Source organism: Candoia aspera, chromosome 1 (genome assembly GCF_035149785.1).
Source record: "Candoia aspera isolate rCanAsp1 chromosome 1, rCanAsp1.hap2, whole genome shotgun sequence".
Classification (NCBI taxonomy): domain Eukaryota; kingdom Metazoa; phylum Chordata; class Lepidosauria; order Squamata; family Boidae; genus Candoia; species Candoia aspera.
In genome coordinates this window covers 333,795,517-333,815,740 of record NC_086153.1, presented here as the reverse complement: position 1 = coordinate 333,815,740, position 20,224 = coordinate 333,795,517, and the positions used below count along the sequence as shown (strand labels likewise).

General features: G+C 40.6%; 1 protein-coding gene across 2 annotated transcripts in view; it reads right to left on the bottom strand.

Annotated features, from left to right (window-relative positions):
• Positions 1-19,477, bottom strand: part of DOT1L (DOT1 like histone lysine methyltransferase) — a 76,531-nt gene extending 57,054 nt beyond the window's left edge. For both annotated transcript variants that reach the window (XM_063290785.1, XM_063290786.1), the window contains exons 1-3: positions 19,109-19,477; positions 5,310-5,353; positions 1,471-1,545 (exon numbers count right to left, since the gene is read on the bottom strand). In XM_063290785.1, coding sequence (XP_063146855.1) covers positions 1,471-1,545; positions 5,310-5,353; positions 19,109-19,189 — 200 coding nt within the window. In that variant the 5' untranslated portion in view covers positions 19,190-19,477. The remainder of the gene's footprint in view (positions 1-1,470; positions 1,546-5,309; positions 5,354-19,108) is intronic.
• Between the last annotated feature and the right edge of the window lie 747 nt (positions 19,478-20,224).

Here is a 20,224-nt window from a genome sequence, read left to right as displayed (position 1 = left end):
TAGCCAGGAGGGCCTTTGCGCAACTTTGTGTTGTGCCCAGTTACGCCCTTTCCTGGATCGAGATGCCCTCCGAACAGTCACTCATGCCCTGGTCATCTCCCATATACACTATTGCAATACGCTCTACATGGGGCTACCCTTGTTGGGTATCCGGAAGCTTCAGCTGGTCCAGAATGCAGCCATGCGAGCAGTTACAAGTGCCAAGATTGGCACATATGACATCACTGCTGCGCAAGCTGCACTGGGTACCAGTTTGCTTCCAGGTCCAATTCAAGGTGTTGGTTATGACCTTTAAAGCCCTACATGGCATGGGGCCAGGCTACCTGAGGGACTGTCTCATCCCCATAACATCGACCTGTCCTACCCAGTCATGCAGAGGGCATGCTACGGACCCTGTCGGTAAGGGAATTCCAGTTGGCAGGGTCCATGAGGCGGGCCTTCTCTGCAGTGGCACCCACTCTTTGGAACATTCGGCCCCCAGAGGTGAGGCAGGCCCCTTCGCTCCTGGCCTTTCAGAAGGATTTGAAGACCTGGTTCTGCCGCCTTGCTTGGGATGGGAAGGGCAATAGTTCTCCCTGGGGGTGGCTGGTGTCGTAGAGTCCTCCCTACTGAATGAAATCACCACCACTTGGATTGTATATTTATTTTATTTTTATTACGTCGGTTGTTTGCATTGTAATGTATGCGTTTGATGGTTTTTAAATTGTCAATTTTATTGTAAACCGCCCAGAGTCCCCCTTTTTGGGCGAGATGGGCGGTGATAGAAATTTGAACAATCAATCAATCAATCAATCAATCGTTACATCTAAAGATTTTACTTTCATACCCTGAACAATTATGATAACCTATACATCCTAATTACAGGTGGTTCTCGTTTAATGACCACTCATTCAGCAACTGTTCAAACTTACAACGGCACTGGACAAGTGGTAGTTACAACCTATCCTCAGAGTTCTGCCCGTCGCAGCATCCCCATGGTCACATGATCACAATTTCTGACGTTCCTTGTTGACTTCCCACAAGCAAATGGGGAAGCCTGCAGGAAGTTGGAAGTTATGGTCATATGAGGTCCCTGCTTAATGACCCGTGCAGTCCTTGCTTAACAAAGCCAACCAGGACTGCTGGAATTGCTATTGCTAAGCAGTATGGTCATGTGACACCACACTTTACCACCGCATCACTTAGCAAAGGCAATTCCACTCCCAATTGCCAGTGGTTAACTGAGGATTACCTGTATTATGTAAACAGCTGCTGCATTCATAACAAATATAATAGAAATATCCAAAAAGCACTATTTATATTCTTTAATTATTTTTCCAGCATCTGATGTTAACTCTACACCGGGTACCATTACCCAAATGCCTTTTGTAACTGCAGCAGCAATTCACAAGCCTACTTTAATTGCTGCATTTAGTCCTGCTATAATAGGTTATCCCCGCTGAAGAATTAAACAGATTCCCACTTTCTCACCTTTTAGTATCATAATCAATTAAAACATAGTTTTCCATAGCAAGCTTGAGGTCTGGAATTTCTTCACAGACCCACCTGAAAAACAAAAACAAAGAAGATCGATTAGCCGTACAAACAACTCTCCAAAGCTCCTATATTACTTTCTGTTCTTTTAAAAACTCCCTGACAGTCCAGATACATTTACTGTTAATCACCTGCAGCTCACTGGCAGTCTAAGAAGAAAGAACTTACTTTGATTTGCTCAGCTAATACTAAGGGATATTCTTACTTGTCAGGTATTCAGCTTAACAGCAATTTTCAAGTCTCCAAAAACTAAATTTTAAGTGGATAAACTTTATGTATGTAATTTCAGGAATACTCTTTAACAACAGCCATGTAGAACAATATAATTAGCCTGCAATATTAAGTGCTCAATTGCTCTCACATCTTTGAAATAAGAACGTGCAATACAAGTCCACTGAGACCAGTATGGCCTAATCTTACAGTACTAAATGGCATTTCCACCACCGCCACCTGCCCGCTAACACAAATCCTTGGAATTGGAGATGCCAGGGGTTGCCATCTTGGACTTCATCGTGCACAGCAGATGTTCGACTACTGACATATGGCTCCTCCCTCCTGATGTTTACAATGTTTTATGTTTTTTGCAACACTGCAACCAAGCAGCAGTGCTAAATACTGTACAGGCTGAAGGTTTGGGGGTAACGGAACCTCTAGAATGATAGTTATGCACTGAGAGAGGTCTAAATTAAAGGAGAGAAAATGTCCATTTATCACCATCAGCAAGGACAGATGTTTGTGATGGCAAGCAATAACTTACTGCAGAAAAAAACAGCAGCACCATATAAGCACTTTATCCTTGCTCCCCAACAGCTAGCCCTTAAAAAACCAATACAAGCAGCTCCTGTAGGCATATCCTGTAACAACACTGAAAGCTTTAAAGAGCAGTAGAAGTTATATTCTACTGATGCAGACCCTGGAAAGTGGTGCTTTTTTCAGCCTGGATATATCAAGCTAACACAGTGGAGAGAAGTGTTGTCAAAACAAGATACTGTAGGGTAAGAGGCAACCATACAAATTACTATTCCTCTTCTGGGAGGCAATGGTCATTAGCTCTGAGCACAGTAAGCTGCCAATTCTGGCTTGACTTATTAGCCAGACCATGATTTGTGATGGGTCTTGAGACACACAGAGAATTCTCAGAAAGTACTATTTCAATTATATCTCCCTTCTCCCTTGACCCAAGTCACACACAGTTCATGGAAGACTTAGGGAAGGAACTCTTAGGTACACTTATGCTTGCTTTCTTCTCAATAAACTGTCTTGATAAGCCTTAGCCCCCAAAACTGATATACTGCACAAATATTCTAAATAGCTAGGTTGTGTCAGACAGAGGGGCCCATTACTGGGCAAGGCAATTTGCAGCTTATCCTTCACTTCAGGGTTCCATAAAAGGCTGTTATCTTCTGAAATGCATCAACAATGCTAGAAGGCAACAGCGATAGGAGTGAGGCAATGATGCTTGCCCAAGGAACTTAAAACCAGATCCCACTGGGGCAAAGAAGGGAGTTCTCTAAAGGCTTTGATTTAGTGTCTTCTACAAGATAGCCATTTGTGACTCAGAGTTGCTGAGATCTTTGACAGAATGCTACTTAATGCAATCAGATTGCACTACCACAACAGGCATAGCTAGCAGGGAGTTTCTGGTAGAACCCAGCTGAGATGATTTGAGCAGCTATTTGGGATACATGGCTGCAGTACTAAAATCAAGCTTTGGGACCAAAGGTGAAATGATTCCACACATGAAGGACTGAATCTTTTCTGGCCCAATTAATATTCAAAAACATACTGCACTCCTCATTTCTCTCAAGGTTTCCTCTTTTTGAGACAAAGAAAATCTCAGGCTTGCTTTCCCTGGCTAACAGAGAAAGTCCTCCTATCAAATAATGTTCCTGACTACTTGCCAAAGGAGCATGTATGGATAGACATGTGTGCATGTACAGGCACATATGTACATTAATCCTAAAGAGGATATGTCTGGCCAAAAGGCCCAGGGAAAACAGCAAAATAGTTCAGAGAGGCTATTTGGCCCCTTCTGCCTCAAGAAAAACATTCCCAGTAATTTGTTTTGAAATATGAAAATGTTAATATTTACCCAAAATGTCTAACATACAGACATCCATATAAATAAGCATCAGAATTCATTCTTGTATATAAAAATAGATAAAAATATCTTCAAATATATTCATAGTCTTTTATACTGTACTTGCATGTTTATTCAAATGTATAGTTTTGTTCAACACAAAATAAGTAATTTATTTTCAACTTGTATTTATCCCTATTTCTTAAAGGGCAAAATTTAAAATCTTTACATGGGATGTAGCAGTTTGTAACACACACTTTCTCTCTCCTGAACAAAAGTAGGGTGTTTATATCTTTAAGGTTGGTGTTGTGTATATCTCAAATTATAAGCACCATTAAACAGAGTAAATGTACAGACTGTAGCTTATTCTGTAAATTATATAAATATGTCAATGAGGCATTCATTTTAAATTAAACTTATAAAATATGTTTAAGTCTGTTAAATTCATATCTAATATATTTCAATGTCCCTTCAAGAAACTGCTTTTTCCTCTAGTTTCAGAATGTCGGCAAATTTCACTTCTCTAAACCTAGTCCTGAGAAACTGACCAACTGTTTTCAAAAGTTACAAAGGGACTTGCTCTGATCCTATACATCCAGGTCATCAAAATCTTTACACTGAATGCATTTCAAGCTTTGTAGGCCTCACACAGAACAGTAACAGGTCTGTTGTTTACGGAATAGAATAGACCTGCTTTTAATGCACATTTTCAGCCAGTCTATAGCACAGTGGAGCAGCCTGCAGATTAGTCAGAAATCTTGCCAGCATCCAGGCCTACACAACCAGGAACAATGAACAGACAAGGATCCCATGCCTTCCTATGTCCTAGTACAAAAGGGTAAACTGCAAGCAATGTATACTAAGCTGGGATACAGAGAGTCCAGTCCAGTCTCTTGCCTACTATCAAATTCCCAAAGTAGATGCACAGCTATAATTACTGAGGGAAACACCAAGGTGACACATTGCATCACCTGCCTCACCACTAGCTGAAGTACATGATCATCCTTGAACCTGTGCACTGATATGCTGTTATTTTTGGCAGCGGGAAACAGTGTAGAGTGTCCTCAACTGGAAAAGAATGTAGCTCAAATGCAGAGCATAGAATTTACATGTGAATAGACTCTGGGCCAATCCCTGATATATCCAGTTGTAAGAATCAGACTACAGGTGATATGACAGACTTTGGCTGGAAACTCTACAGTTGCAGTTAGAGTAGGCAATACTAGACCAGAAGGAGAAGAAACTGGCTGCCTTATGCTAAGTCAGCCTGTGACTAGATGCATAGACTACATCATAATAGGATTTGGTTTTGGATTAGGATGTTATGTGACCTTGGCCATATAGTTTGTTCACCAGAATTTCCAGTTTGATACCATGTGTAAATCCAGTCCAACAAACTAGAGTAACAAAATCATGGTTGACTGCAATACATAACTCAGTCCTATATTCCTATATTCCATTATTTTTTAATGGAACCCAGAAATGGTATTTGAAATCTGTATGGAAAAGTGTACCATATCATAAGAATCTGAGATTACACACCAAGTATAGAACCCTAACAAGAACCAAGTTTCCATTCTTCATCTCTTCCCTATCAGAAGACTCACTTGCTGTTTTGAGATGCAGCCCTGGGAGGGTCAGGGAGAGAAAAAAGCAGAGAGCGTGCTTTGCAATGTATATTTGCCTTAACACCTACCGAATTGTCTCAATGATTTCGTGAGCAGCATCATGGTGTTTGTCCTGAAACAACAAAAAAACAGAAAGAGGTGGCTTCAGGACATCTAGGAAGTGATATCATCTACTTTGGCTGTCAGTACAAGAGTCATTTGCTTTAACAAACATCTCACCACTTGCAAATGCAGAAAAAGGAAACTTAACCTGTTTTATTAAAACATTTTATTAAAAATAACACAACATAAATTCTATGCTTCCTATTTTTTCCCCCAACTAATAATACATTTGTGTGAAAAGCATTCATTTTGCAGCTTCTACGCAACACTAGATCAGCCTACTGCAATCCTATCCCAGGGCACCATTGGATGATGATAGGGAGTTATAAACCAACACATCTAGAGGAACAGTTTTAGGAAAGCTATGCTAAATACTACCAGTTGCATTCTGTATCAATGGAACAGAGAAGCCAGCTCCACTCCCAAGGCCAATTTTATCTCATCCTGACAGCAAGCTAAATTTTGAAACAAAAGTGTATGATAAGGTTTCCTTATGGTTTAACTTCAAATTCTGTATGCAGCATGTCAAAAAATATGTACTTTTTATATGGTAATATGCAAGAGTAGAAACCAATGCTTGTCATGATGTCTATACAGAACCTTCATACTTAGAAGAAGCCAACCTCTGATTTCCAGATGTTAGAGAAAGACAGCAAGGGTGAGCTGTTGCATTTATATCCTCTGTGGGGCCCTTGCGGGCATCTCCTTGATCGTTGTGGAAAGCAGAAAGATGGATTACTTGGATCCTTAGTCAAAACCAACAAGATTCTTTATGACTTCCGGGCAAGGTATGGCGAACTGAAGATGACTCTACAAAAGCAGAGCTGATGACTGCTGCAAAGATCAAGGAACCAGCAAGCAGACCAGTTCCTTGGAATCTCTCCAGGTAAGGAGAGGATGGGAGATCGCCCACATGTACTCTGGATGGCTGTCCCTCTCAAGGAGACCACAGGACAGTGGTTTTCCAGGGGTTGAGCACAGGCAGACAACACAATTAGCCATCTTGCTCACAACCATGGCAGAGACTTTCAAACTTCACTTTCTAATAACTTTTGGAAATTGCTCATTAACAACTTCTAAGCTGTTAGAGACCTTCGGAATAAGTTTGAAAATGCCAGGTACTGCCTTCAATCCTGAATGAAAGAAAATTGTAATTATAATTTTGAGAATTTTAAAGAATCTGAAATAAACAGCACAAAGCTATTTAAGGTTTTGATCTTAGGAAATTATAAATGGACTAAGGGTCCAGTTAAAATTGGACTATTGAAACTTTTACAATAAGATTTTGGAATTAATTATAAAGAACAAACAGCTTCTCATGGGAAATAGATTCTGTTTTGGTTTTTACAAGACAAAACAAAGATAAGCAATTTCATGATTTCAAAAATTGGACACTACAGGAGACATAAGTTTTTAGGTAGAGGAAAGAATTTACAAGCTTGTAAAATGTTGCAAAATGTTACAACAATGAAAATATTGAAGGAGACTTTTGAAGAACGGAATCAGAAAATAGTGGCCACAATATCTACAATGTCAGTAATGGTGTCTGCTTCTATGAATGGACTATGTTGTTGAAGACATGACAGATGTAGAACAAATTTTATCTGACAAGATAGAGATGATGCCAAAAGTAGATTTACAACTGACAGGCCAAGAGAATTACTTCGAAAAGGATGTTTCACTGATTTACAAAAGAAACTGGCTAAGGCTTTAAAATAGGGAAATACAAATGACAAACTAAGAGAGTGACCTGGACAATTCTTTCCTATTCAATTTATAAAAGAGGCTTGTTAAAGCCTGGAGGAATTCTGTGCAATGAGACAAGAAACAAATGAAGAGAAATCAAATCCTACAATAACATTTGGATGAACTAAAGATTAAGACTGTTAGAAGGAAAAGGAAGGAATATAAAGTTGGTTTATTTGATCAAGGTTAAAACAAGATACATTGTTACTTCTAGCAAGCCTTTATGGACTTTCTCCTGACACCAGGACTGAAAAGATGTTGTTTTATGGATTTGTTTATAGATAAGAAATGGGATATGGGATGAAGAGATAAACGTTTATAACCTTAGAGGGGGGTGAAGAGTCACTAAATTTGTTTATACTTTTTGTGATGCAGGTTGGAAGTCACTTCTTTATATATATTTTTTCTTGATTATATTGTTACTTTTTTCTTCTCTTTTTTCTTGCACTTTTTACTCCTTTCTATTCTCTTTTAAGTTTAGTTCGTATTAGATTTTACTATTACAATAAAAATCCTTAATAAAAATTATTTATCACAAAAAAAACTAACAAGATTCTTCTAAAATTCTTATGCCATGCAAAAGAATAACCCTCACTTCTGCTTCCTTTTCATTTTAAATGTTCTTTTAGTGAGAAAAAAGATAGAAGATATAGAAGCTGATTAAGCTTTCCATATTCCTAGTGAATTCTTAGGCCTCTGCATTTTCAGTTAATCGATTTCAAGTAGCAAGTGACGAAGAGATGTCTTTCTCTACCTAAGACACTGGACACAGACTAGATTCAACAGACTAGATGGACACATATTCTGCATAAAATAAAACAAGACATCAAATCAAATTTAAAACAAAAACAACCTAATGTTTTTCCTGAATCATAACAGACTTTGAACCATTATCCAAAGTACTCATGAACTGAAGTGGCAACGTGGTATGCAGAACTCCACTGAACATCTCCATCCCTTAAGTTATGCAGGACATACAGCTCTCCCTCTGACTTTCTATTCATATATTGTGAATAACCCTAACAGAAGATCATGTGAACAGCTGTATACGAAGACTTTCAGATAAACTGGAACCAAACAGCATATGACTCACATGAAAATCTCTGTAATAGTACTGTAATAGTTCTCTGTAATTTTCAGAAGATTAAAATACCACTCTTCCCAAATTTGGGGTGAGCGTTAAGTGAGAAATTGATAAAAATCAATGTTTTTTTTTAAATAATGTATTTAATTTATATTACATTTATTTTTAAGATGTAAATATTATGTTTCTTATAGAATAACCAGACAAGTATAACCTAAATGTAAGGATATTGGTAATACATTATATTTCTTAATAGAATCAATACCTCTACAATTGAGTTAAGGGAAGTTTCTCTTAAGGAAAGAGCCACTTTGATCATTTCTCAAATTTATTAATATTATCTCTAAGAAACAATTTCACATGATGAAAATAAGTTGCTCTGATCTGCCTAGGAAATCACAGTTTTAAGAAAAGCGAGAAATATGTTATTTATGGTGTTCAAGACAGAGAGCTCCCTGGGTGAGTGGACAAGGGAAATTGAGGAGACTACCAACCACGACTTTTGGCTTGGCAACAGGGTCAACTGGAAAACTCCTTTTCCCATGCTGGGAAGATGTGTTGTTTTTTTAGTCAGCAACTCCCAACCATTTTCTTTATGTGGATCACTACATCATGACTGAAACCTTTAGGAGCCACTAAACCAGTGTTTCTTAACCTTGGCAACTTTCAGATGTGTGGACTTCAACTCCCAGAATTCCCCAGGCCAGTTGGGGAATTCTGGGAGTTGAAGTCCACACATCTGAAAGTTGCCAAGGTTGAGAAACACTGCACTAAACTGAGAGCTGGAAATATGGTACCTACTGATGCTATAGCACAAGTGCCCTCTCCTGAATGTGTCTACAAGACCCCAAAATTACATACATACATACATATTTTTTTAAATGACCAAACCTAATGAGATGTTTGTGTTCTCATGGGTCTGTTTGGATTTGGAGGCGTACACATCTAAATAAACAAATAACATTAGCTCTCTCCTGAGCTTCTGGTTACATTTTAAAAACTACTTTTATTTCTGTTTTGCCACACGCGCTAGACTTCACTTGTAGCACCACTGTGGAACAAACTTTAGGAACCATTATTTTAGGATATACAGAATTGGAAAACTTAATTTATTATTTGAATCAGACTTTTTAATTGCCCTGATTTAAATTAATCCATCCTCTCTCCAAACTTCGGTTTCTATATCAGGACCAATGAGCAAAGACACATACATAGGAATTTTTTTTTCCGCTAAAAAGCTATTTTTATTGTAAAAGTATAAGTTGTTGAGTAACGTCAAGAGAAGCGAGTATTTTGTCACGTCAGCAGCTGATCCTTATCATTTGTTAGAGGTAGGTGAAAGGTAATATAAAAAATAAAACCATATAGAAAAAAAATTCAGATTTTTTCCATCAATTGATAAAGTATTTATTTTCAGGGGCAAGAACAAGGATGGCTAACTTCCAGATCCTGGGCTAAATGTGATTCCAAGCCTTTTTTCTGTACTCTCTCCTGCGCCCCTTTCTTACTATCATTTTGAAATCTGAAGTGGAAAATACAAGGAAATTGCAATATTTTATTGTAAACTGCCCAGAGTCCCCCATTGGGGGAGATGGGCAGTGATATAAATTCAATAAATAAATAAATAAATAAATGATAACATATAATTGCTCACATTTTCTTAACACAGCATTTTAAAGAAGGGACATCCCCCACAAAAATACAGTCCTGGCTCCCCCAACATGTGATAAAGATCTACCTATTTTATTGCCCTGGACATAATTATACCCCCCCCGCCCCAATTAATTGAAGTCCTAGTCACCAAAAGGTTGTTCATCATCTGACCTAACAGAAACGTTTCCAACAAACAACAAAAGGCACTGCGTGAAGTACGGACACGGTAAAGCAAATCTGATTTCCCAGAACAGAAAGGTACGGAGAGATTTAGTGAATTGTATTGGTGTAAACTAGATTTAGCTATATTTTCTCATCTCATGCCTTTATTTCTTTGACTTAATATTTCTTACCCCTTTCCCTGACTTTGAATAAAATTATTTACCCCAAAACAGAACAGCATGATGCATGTATTTATCTGGAAAACTTCTAAAGTGTACACTGTGTCCCACTCTGAATGCTCCTAATCCCAGTTCAGTTTAACACAATACTGTATTTCCAAATGCCCATCAAAGAGTTCCCTTCCTCATCAAAGAACAGACAGATTCTTCTGGGAGTAGACAGTATCTCACATACAAATGCTATCCCTCAAATTGCTGATGGTTTAAAAATGTAATAAATAAAATAGCCAAGCCCTTTCATTATTTAAATACTCAACATTACAGGTAGTCCTCGCTTACCAGCTGCCTCGTTCAGTGACCATTCAAAGTTACAACGGTATAGAAAATAGCTTTGCAACCAATCCTCGCATTATGACCGCTGCAGCATCTCACAATCATGTGGTCGCCATTCGGGCACTTCGCAACAGGCTTGCAGCAAACAGAGTTAATAGAGCAGGTGGAAGTAAAATTGTAAGTCACGGTCACGTAGTGTTTCATTTAGCGACCATGGTGCTTCACTTAATGACCAAAGGAGAAGTAAAGTTGTAAACCCATTGCAGTCATGTGATTTAGCCAGTCCCAACTGTGGTTGCTAATCGAGGACTACCTGTATTGCTTAAAATGGCATTATGGAACAAATATTATCAAAATTTATAATTCCCAATTAATAATCAGGCAACTACAAATAAGAATCTCCTACATTCTGGAAATTTTGGCTACCCCTTCACTGCTCCTTTTTCACTTCCTCCATGAACCATAAAATCACTACTATATGGTGTTAGCTCATAAATCCCTCAAAACCAAATAATACCTGTATTAAACACAATTTTGGAGTATAATCTAGAGTAACTACTCAGGAGTTAAGTTCATTCAAGGGTACTGGCCCTTATCACTGTCCTTCATTGACTTAAAGCAAAGCTGAAGTCATCCACTCTCTTCGCCTAGAGCCTGTAGATGAAGAAAATCTTAAATAGTTACAGGTAGTCCTTGCTTAACGACCACAATTGAGACTGGGATTTTGAGTGCTAAGTGAAGCAGTCATTAAGCAAATACAACCCAATTTTACAACCTTTTTTTTGCGGTGGTTGTTAAGCAAACCACCACAGGCGTTAAGCAAACCATGTGGTTATTAAGCAAATTACGCAGTTCCCCATTGATTTTGCTTGTCAGAAGCCAGCCGGGAAGGTCGAAAATGGCAATCATATGACCACAAGATGCTGCGACAGTCATAAATGTGAAGTGGTTGCCAGGCACCCAAATCGTGATCACGTGACCACGGGGATGCTGCAACAGTCATAAGTGTGAGAATCAGTTGTAAGTCATTTTTTTCAGCACCGTCGTAAGTCTGAACAGTCACTAAACGAATGATTGTTAAATGAGGACTACCTGTATCTTTCCCTTTTATTGATTTTCCAACTGAAGAACTTACAATATTCTCTGAGGGAATCCTGAAACATAACTTTGAATAGACCTGTATATATATAGGAGTAGTCTGATTTCTAGCCAACTATTGCTATTCTCAGGCTCAGCAGGTAGCCGCTTCCAGTTGACCTGGTCTGGACCCAGATACTAAACAGGACTGGGCCAGGTTTGTACTTGGAGAGGAGACTACAAGCAAACACCAGAGCTGTAGTTTAATCTTGGAACTCAAAAAGATATCCTGGAAAAAGGCAGCAGCAATCCATTTCCATACTATTGTAAGAAAACTGCAGTTTTCATTCAAAGCTTTTTTTCTTTTTTTTGTTATCCTCAATGGATATATATATATATATATACTCCTACTACCTTAGACGGCATCCACTGAAATAGAATTTTAGCCCAGTGATTATGGAGAACATAAATAATCTCTAACCCCTCTTGCTTACCACTGCAAAAGGCAGGGGGCATAACAGAAGCACTTCGCAAATGGCAAGAAATAATACAACAAAACCCCCACCTCTACTTCAAATATAGATGCCTTGAATGCCAGAGGTCAACGTCAGAAAATATTTTCTGAGTCACTGAGGGGGATGGGGAGGATTATTCAACCCTGAAAGAATCATCTTACTCAGATAAAAAATACTCACTTCTGATTCATCAGAAAACCCTTTACATCCCTCTTCAGGAAACCAGAAGGTGGGAGGCAGAGTCACACGCAGTCACTTTGACATGAAAGCCAGTGGGAGGGTTGCATCTGGAACACCAAGACACCCTCCTCCCACAGCCTTAATTAGCTTTGCAGGGGAATACACATTTCACATCCTCCTCCCATGCTCTTAACAACCAACACCGTGACACCAGCCTTCCCTCTGTCAGCTAAGCAATTATGCAAATATAACTGTCTCTAGCAGTCCCAGTTTTATCACTACGATGCACAGGCAGCTTATCCAATAAACTCCGTGTGTATGTAGAGTCATACATTGGCTTTTTAAACTTTTTTAAGAAACCCCAACTATTACTAATAATTCCAGCCCAACTTGACATCCAAGAAAACGAGAGAAGCAGGGAATAAGAAAGCCAGCGCTGGACTACCACTGGGGAGAATTTTCCTCAAATCCTCATTCAGCCACGAAGCTCCACTAGAGCAAACTTCCTCTCTTAAACTATGCTACTTCACAAGGAAAGGGGAGAGGGGGAGGAGAGAGGGAAAAAAGAAGAATCTATTCCCTGTCACGACCTCTTTGAAAGAAGAATGAAGCACAGTTATAATAAACAGCTCAGCTTCTTGGCTATTCTGGATAACTAGCCTTGGACGATGGCAATGAGAGGGGACAGGGCACCGAAGCTCCACCCTAGCCACTGAAAAAATACTACCTTCTGAGTTTCTAACAGGTGCTCCCAATACAACTGGCAGCTCATATGAATTTGGAACTTGAAATAATCCAACCTACAAACAAATCCTTGCTGGTAACTTAGTAGCCGAGTGTGTACTAGGCAAGCAAAGGTCCAAAGTTTAATATTCTGCTTCTCTGTTTTGCAGCTCTTGCATCACCAGGACTGGTGGAGACTGTTCAGTGACCTAGGAGATCTGCCTAGATCAGGCGAGAATCAACCATGATTTAGAGAAATAGTTTGCCACACGGGAAAAAACAAAACAAAACAAAACTGGAAGATCTGCATTGCGTCTTGTACAATCTTAGGTATAAATGGGATGATAAGCGCTGACGTACATGCTCCATCTTGCAAAGAGGCTGTTATCAGAAACTGTGCTTTGATGACAATGCAGAAAACTTTGAGATAGGACTGTGTATGAGGGGATACCCCACTGAGAAGCTGAAATATCTTCCCCAGTCCTGAGTTGTCTTATGGCCAAAGAATTCAAACCTGGCCTCTTGCATGGAACGCTCTCATCACCTGCTGCATATAACACCGACAATTCCCACTTTGCTGCCTGCAGAACCAGTAAGAAATAGAGCAGTGAAACTAAGAGATGTTTTGTTGACGTCAGAGAGCTAAGCTCTCAAACCACAGCAGACCCTTCTTTCCCTTGGTGCCAAATAGCTTCTCAACCAGAGGAAGGGGAAGGGGGGAGAGAGGGAGAAAAAAATGAAGTCTCCATTTGGCTACAGTACAATGATGTTACGCTAGTTCCTGTGGTGTCCAAGAGGATTAGTTTCCAAAAAAAGGCTTTGCACATTTCTGCTGCAATGAATTGCCTTCTTCTTTCTGCAACCATTTCAATGTAACTTGAAAAAGGCTCCAGTGCTGGGAGTAGGACAAGACATTTGGAAATTGACACAGTTTTGTGGAGCTCCCTGTCACAGGGTATCGTGATGACCAAGGACTTGGATTTGAAAGTGGACCAGACAGACAGGAATGTGGAGGCCTAGTCAAGCCAGTAAGGATTAGCCAAAATGGCTAAACAGATATTTTAGCTAGGTAAGCTGTGGAGTTGTGGACTTTTCAAGAACATCTTGCTTACTGCAGGAAGGTAGATACTCTGATTCAGCAGAGATCTTACAGGTTTATGCAATGATTATAAAGACAGTCAGGACACAATACTGGACCATCTGAATATACAGCAAGAGTCCACTGCACATTACTACCACCACAACACACAGAAAAATAGATTCTGAGATGGGTCAGGTGAACACACCCAATATCAATGACAGAAGAAAGCAGCAGCTTCTGAGAAAGGATGCCACAGAGCTACCACATCCAGGAATTGTGTTGTATTCTGTCCTTAACTGACCACTACAATTTCAGCAAGAGCTTGAGCAGACTTACTGAATAAACGGAATGCACTCCATTCACCAGTAGGAATTACAGTATTTTGTGGGAAAACCAGTCAAACCAATTGTAGTTAGTTGCCACAGAACAAGTGCAGCACATTAGTTCCCAGGGGACTTGTGGCAGGCACCAGCACAGCAGACATTTTATGGCTCACATCTTTAGTGAATAGGGTTATGCTGATAAAGGGAGAATAAATTCCTAAATGCCTGCATTAATTTGTTTTTAAGAAGCAACCTCCGCAGAATAGACAGAAAAATAGAGTCCTCTAGATATCACTACACTATTATGGTATTAATCACAGCAGAGGCTTCTAGACCATATAAACCAGTGACCTGATCTATTTGGGATGAAGGAGAAAGCTTCTGTGCACCAGATCAGATTATATTTTACCTAGCTAGTGGATTTTGTCTTCTCTGACAGGAAACAGCTCTACAACAAAAAGAGGTCTTTTCTATTACCTACTTTCTGATCCTTCTAACTGGACTTTCTTCATGTACACTGAGCAATGGGTCCTCACCTCATGCTTTACTCCTTTAGAAAATATATTCTTGTATTTTTGTTATATTTTCCTTCAAAGTATGTGGCTCCAGTTTAAAACCAGAAAATCTAAATTTCAAAACATTGGTAAACATTGGTAAAACACTAATACACAGAAAGAAAACAGTGTCTTGTACAGATCATGCCTTAAACAAAATACACTCTGATGGGAGTGATTCCAGTACTCTATGATAGATTTTTATGTACTGTACACCTACTAAGAAGATCTGCTGAATTTAATAGCGCTTACTCCCATGTACATTTACTTAGGATTGTAGCCAAGGTGGATACCAGTTATACTTTATACTGAAATTGAAAGCATAAAAAGCACATCTATCAGCTAGTGTGTGCACATGCACTCTCTCTCTCTCTCTCTCTCTCACACACACACACACACACACACCAATGGAGCTGCCCAAGCAGGAAAGACCACATGAGCAACTGCAGGCTTCATGCTCTCTGGGAATAGCAGTCAAAAATAACTCACCCTCCTAAATAAGCAGGATGTTTTGGAAACCAGATAACCGATGGCCCAAGATGACATAAGGCCAACAAAAACACACAGTGGGTTTTATTCATCTTTCCACAAAAAAAATGCTATCTTAATTCCTCACATTTTCTGCTGAAATGCAGCAGAAATATCTACACTATACGACATTCTGGTAGCTCAAGATCAGGTCACTGAAATTCAGTAGCAAAATAACTCATTTTGGGCAACACAATTCTTGCTTAACTTTGAGGCTGGGGTGGTTCTTTAGTTGAAAATGGAAGCACATAGCCTTTTTGAAGCAAAATGTTTCCTTTCCCACCCTTAAAACGTCTCCAAACCAAGATAAACAACAGGCTGAACATTTTCAGCCCACCTCTTCCAGTAACACATCAGGTGGCCATTTTTGACCCACCCGCAGGTTGAAAAGCTACGGTCCCTCCATTGATCCAGTGGAAGTTGCCCAGTTCTGATGTGCACCATTCAGACTCAATATATTGCATACCCTACCTCCTTTATGCTCTGAAGTATGGAATACGAATGGAAAAATGCCACACACTGCAAGAATATACTGCAGCAGCCAAACAGTTCCATGCCAACTTTTTAAAAATACCCCATTCCCCTTCTCCAACAAGAATGCAATTCTCCACCCCTGCTAAGATAGTAAACACATGGTATGGCAACTATGTGCAGATTTACACACACACACTCCTTCTCTCTGACACCCCCACAAACACATTATGTATTCATAACTGTCATTTCCCAGGGTCACCTCATTACAAAACACAATGAATCATTAGAAAAAGTCAGCCAAGATTTGTGAAATGTTTAAAATATTATGCAGACAAGCCATTACAAAAATAAAATGAGGTGTTATCTCTGATGTGTGTAGTATCCAAATATGGATTGTAATTATAGAATTAAGAAAAATGAATTTATGCATTCATCACTAAACAAAGGAAAGGAAATTTGCAGAATATTCTTTATTTAGGTTGAATTTATTTCTTCCTCCTCCCACTCCCATTTCCTTTTTAAAACAGAGGAAAAAGAAACATATTCATCATTTAATACAGCCAGAAAGTTAACTTTAAGTTTATAAATTCTTCTACATTTCAGTCCAAAGCAATTCCAGAAATGTAGTCCTGAAGAAAGGAAGTAAGAGAAAACCTAATTAACATTCCAGTTATTTTATTTTTGCTTTTATCATCATCAGTTTCCACCTCTTCAGAACTCTGTTACCTAGAGTAGAAAAAATATCCTATTCTTTATACAAATACTCTAATACATACAGTAACAATTGTTCCAAATTACAACCTTTCTTAAGTAGCATTAAGCCTAATGTCAGGTGAAACAATTGTTTAAGATGCTTGGAAAAAGAAAAGAGAAAAAGAGAGAAGTCTTTAATCAATAGTAGTTCAACATGAAAATATAAAATATGAGGCTGTTCAGCAGGGCTACAGACAGAGATTACAGAGTGTGGAAAATACACAGGGTGGAACAGAATGGAAGAAATATTGTTTGGGTGTGGATAGGGAGTATCTGTAAGTAATGAGTCACCCAGAACAGGAAAAGTAGGATTATTTTAAAATGGCTGGCCTGGGATGTAAGGAATGTTTGCAAGTTAAAAAAAAAAGTGACAGGGTGGAGAATACCAAAAAGGTTGGCAGAGAACCAAGAAAGCAACAACACAGTGTCCTGAGGGGGGCCAGCGATCTGTGGGTCAACTGAGGATTTGGGTGCTAAAGCAAAGCAAATCACAGAGTTTGACAGGCAACAGTTGAACTGTATCAAGGGCTCCCCTTCTCTGAAGATAGATTATCACAGTAGCAGTGAGAATAAAATAATAAAACAAGTCCCTAGTCAATGGAAAAAGCTATATGAGTTGGAGGCATTTAAGAAGAATCTAGACAAGCTCTTTATGCATCCCATAAACCTAAATTCAACAAGAAATTTAGTTAAGACTAGATGACCTTCAAAGTTGATTACAACTTTGCAGTGCTATGATTAATGAACAAGAAATAAAGGCTGCAGAAGAGGGCATAAGGAACAGAAAAGATACAGGAGAATACTTTATTTTAACAGAATATAAGAGCTACTTTGCTAGAATAGACCAAAGTTTTATCAATTCCAGGATTCTGTTTCCCATAGTGCCTATGTTTGTCACACACAGCTCTGATTAAATGTACCATTAATGGTTAAATTAATTCTATTTCCTGGATTCCCATAACATAGACAACAGAGTTCACACAACACATTTAACTGTGGTTGGTTTGTGTCATGGGTACACAAAACACAGCCAATGTTTGACAAAATGTTTTCATTAATCCCATAAGCATTGCACAAAAGACCCTTCTCTCATAGTTGCATCCAAGAGATGGACTATCTTTAAGACAGTTCATCTTTTGAATTCCTTGATAAGGACAGACATGCTTATTCTGCATTAATTTGTCTAATTTCCTTGTAAAAGTATCTACGTTAGAAGCTGTTGCATATTGCGATAGCAAATTATAAAAACCATTAGAAATATGTTAAGAATGAAAGGACATTTTTATTAAGGCAATCAAAAGGAAAGCCTAGAGTCTGAGAAAGGAAAGTAATACCATAGAAGAAAGAACAGAGTACATTTTCAGAACACATACTGTACTAGCATGACAAAAATTGGCAGCAATATAACTTGAGGACAACTCCAAATATATCCGGTTTAGAAGACGGTTGAGAATGGAAGAGTGTACTTAGGTAATGGGGAGGTCAATCCAGGACAAGTGCCTGGAACACAAAAGTCTGGGATGATGAGAAAAGATGCTGTAGACAGGTGAAGAGAAAAGGCTGAAGTGGAAGTTTCATGATTATGTTCTCCTTTGTCAGAAAAAAAAAGAACTAGAAAGGAGGGAACAATGGGTGGTAGCACCCCTTAATTTTCCTATCACAATACAGTCAGGTCTCCTGCATTTCATTGTCCCCTTACATAATAGCCCCATGATACACTCCATTAGGGAGTCCTTACACAATACTGTACTTTATAATAAATAATGTTACTGACTTTCCCCAGCACAAAAATACCCCTTTTAATCACCCACACTTCCACCTTCCATTTAGTAGGAACCCAAAGATAATTCCCACCAGCTCAATTTCCTCCATATAATCTCAAATGCAACCTGCTGAAGTGACACCGAACAGCTGCTTGTCAATCCTCCCCACCTCAATTTTGTAATATCCCTCACTACAATGACAGCACACTATTCTGCTCTCCCTCCACATAACCTTTCCATGAGACCACCGTAAAGCTGATTTCTCTCCAGTCTCCAGTTCCCTCGTACAAAAACCCTTGAGATTCCCACTCTTTACCATCCCCAAACTTTCCTCCCCCTTTATTTCTAACAACTCCCAGCAGACCGTCCATCCAATGACACCGAATAACCGTACCCGAATTCTCCTTTGCATCCACCCAGGTTAATTTCCTCCTCCAAATTCCTCTTTACTTTACCAAATTATTCCCACAGGGCTCCCAGTCCCTCAGAAGGTACTTCCCCTTCTCGTTTCCTACCGTCCCCATAAAAGTAACCCTCCTGGGACTCCCTGCTCCTTCGAAAGACCCCCAATCCCATGACACCCCGAGCTCCTTCACCCCACCGGGGCGCCCAAGGACAACGCTTTCCGCACACTCACATAAACGGGCAGGGGCCAGGGGTAGACGGCCGGCTCCGCTCCCACTGGCGACTTCAGCCTGAGCTCCAGCCTCTCGCCCATGCTGGCGGCGGAAGAGAGCGAGCAGAGCAGAGTCTCAGTGAGAGGATAGGTCAGCTCGGGGCGGCAGAAGGGAGCAAGCGGCGGCGGACCAGCACCATGCTAGACCGGCGGGCGGCGGAGAGCGAGCCGGCGGCGGCGGCGCGGCGGCTGAGGAGGACCAGCCCGCGAGCGAGCGGCCGCTCCTTCCCTTCACGCGCTCTCTCTTCTCTATTGTCGCTCGCGCCGGGCCGGGCTTTTCGTCAGCAGCAGTAGCAGCAGCAGCAGCAGCGCCGCCGCCATTTTGGGCCGCCCCCGCCGGCGTCAAAGGCAGGGGCCGCCCAGTGGAGGTGGTGGTAATGATGAGGGTGATGACGGTGACAGCGAGAAGGGGGGGCAATTAAAAAAAACGTGCGGGCGGACAACGTCAACCCAAAATGTATCAGTAGAGTTCTTATTACTCGTCTTACGACTTTCACTCCCCGGCTGTTAGGAAAAATTATAGTTTCACGTCCTAGAGAGACGGCGGAGGCGGCGTCGTGCGCGACGAGGGGGGGGAAGGCGACTGGCGCGCACGCGCGTGGGCTCGTCAAGGATACGCAAGCGCGGCCCAGATGGATGTAAATTATTCGAAAGGGAAGGCTGGATGGGTGGACGAACAGGGGCGTCCGAGCGGCACCAACAAAAAAGGAAGAGGAGCGCCCGCCTTCGTCACCGTTCACACACACGCAAGCACGCTTTCCCCCGCCCAGTTTCCCCCCCCCTCCTCTGTACAGTACAGAAGGTGGCTGAGCGGGTAAGACAAGGCGCGAGTCTCCGAGTGAATTAAAAAAATAAAAGCGGGCCCGGACCCGTCCGCCTCGGCCAGAGCGCGCGCCGCCTTGTCCTCACTTGCCCTCATTGGAGGCCCCGGCTGCGGCAGCCGCGCGCTGACTCCTCCCCCGCCTCCTCGAGCGCTCAACCCCCCCCCCCCGCATTCCGTCTCTCTCTCTCTCTCGGCGCGCGACCGCCGCCGCCTCACGATGCTCCCCCCCCAACGCACGAGGCGCACGAATAGTA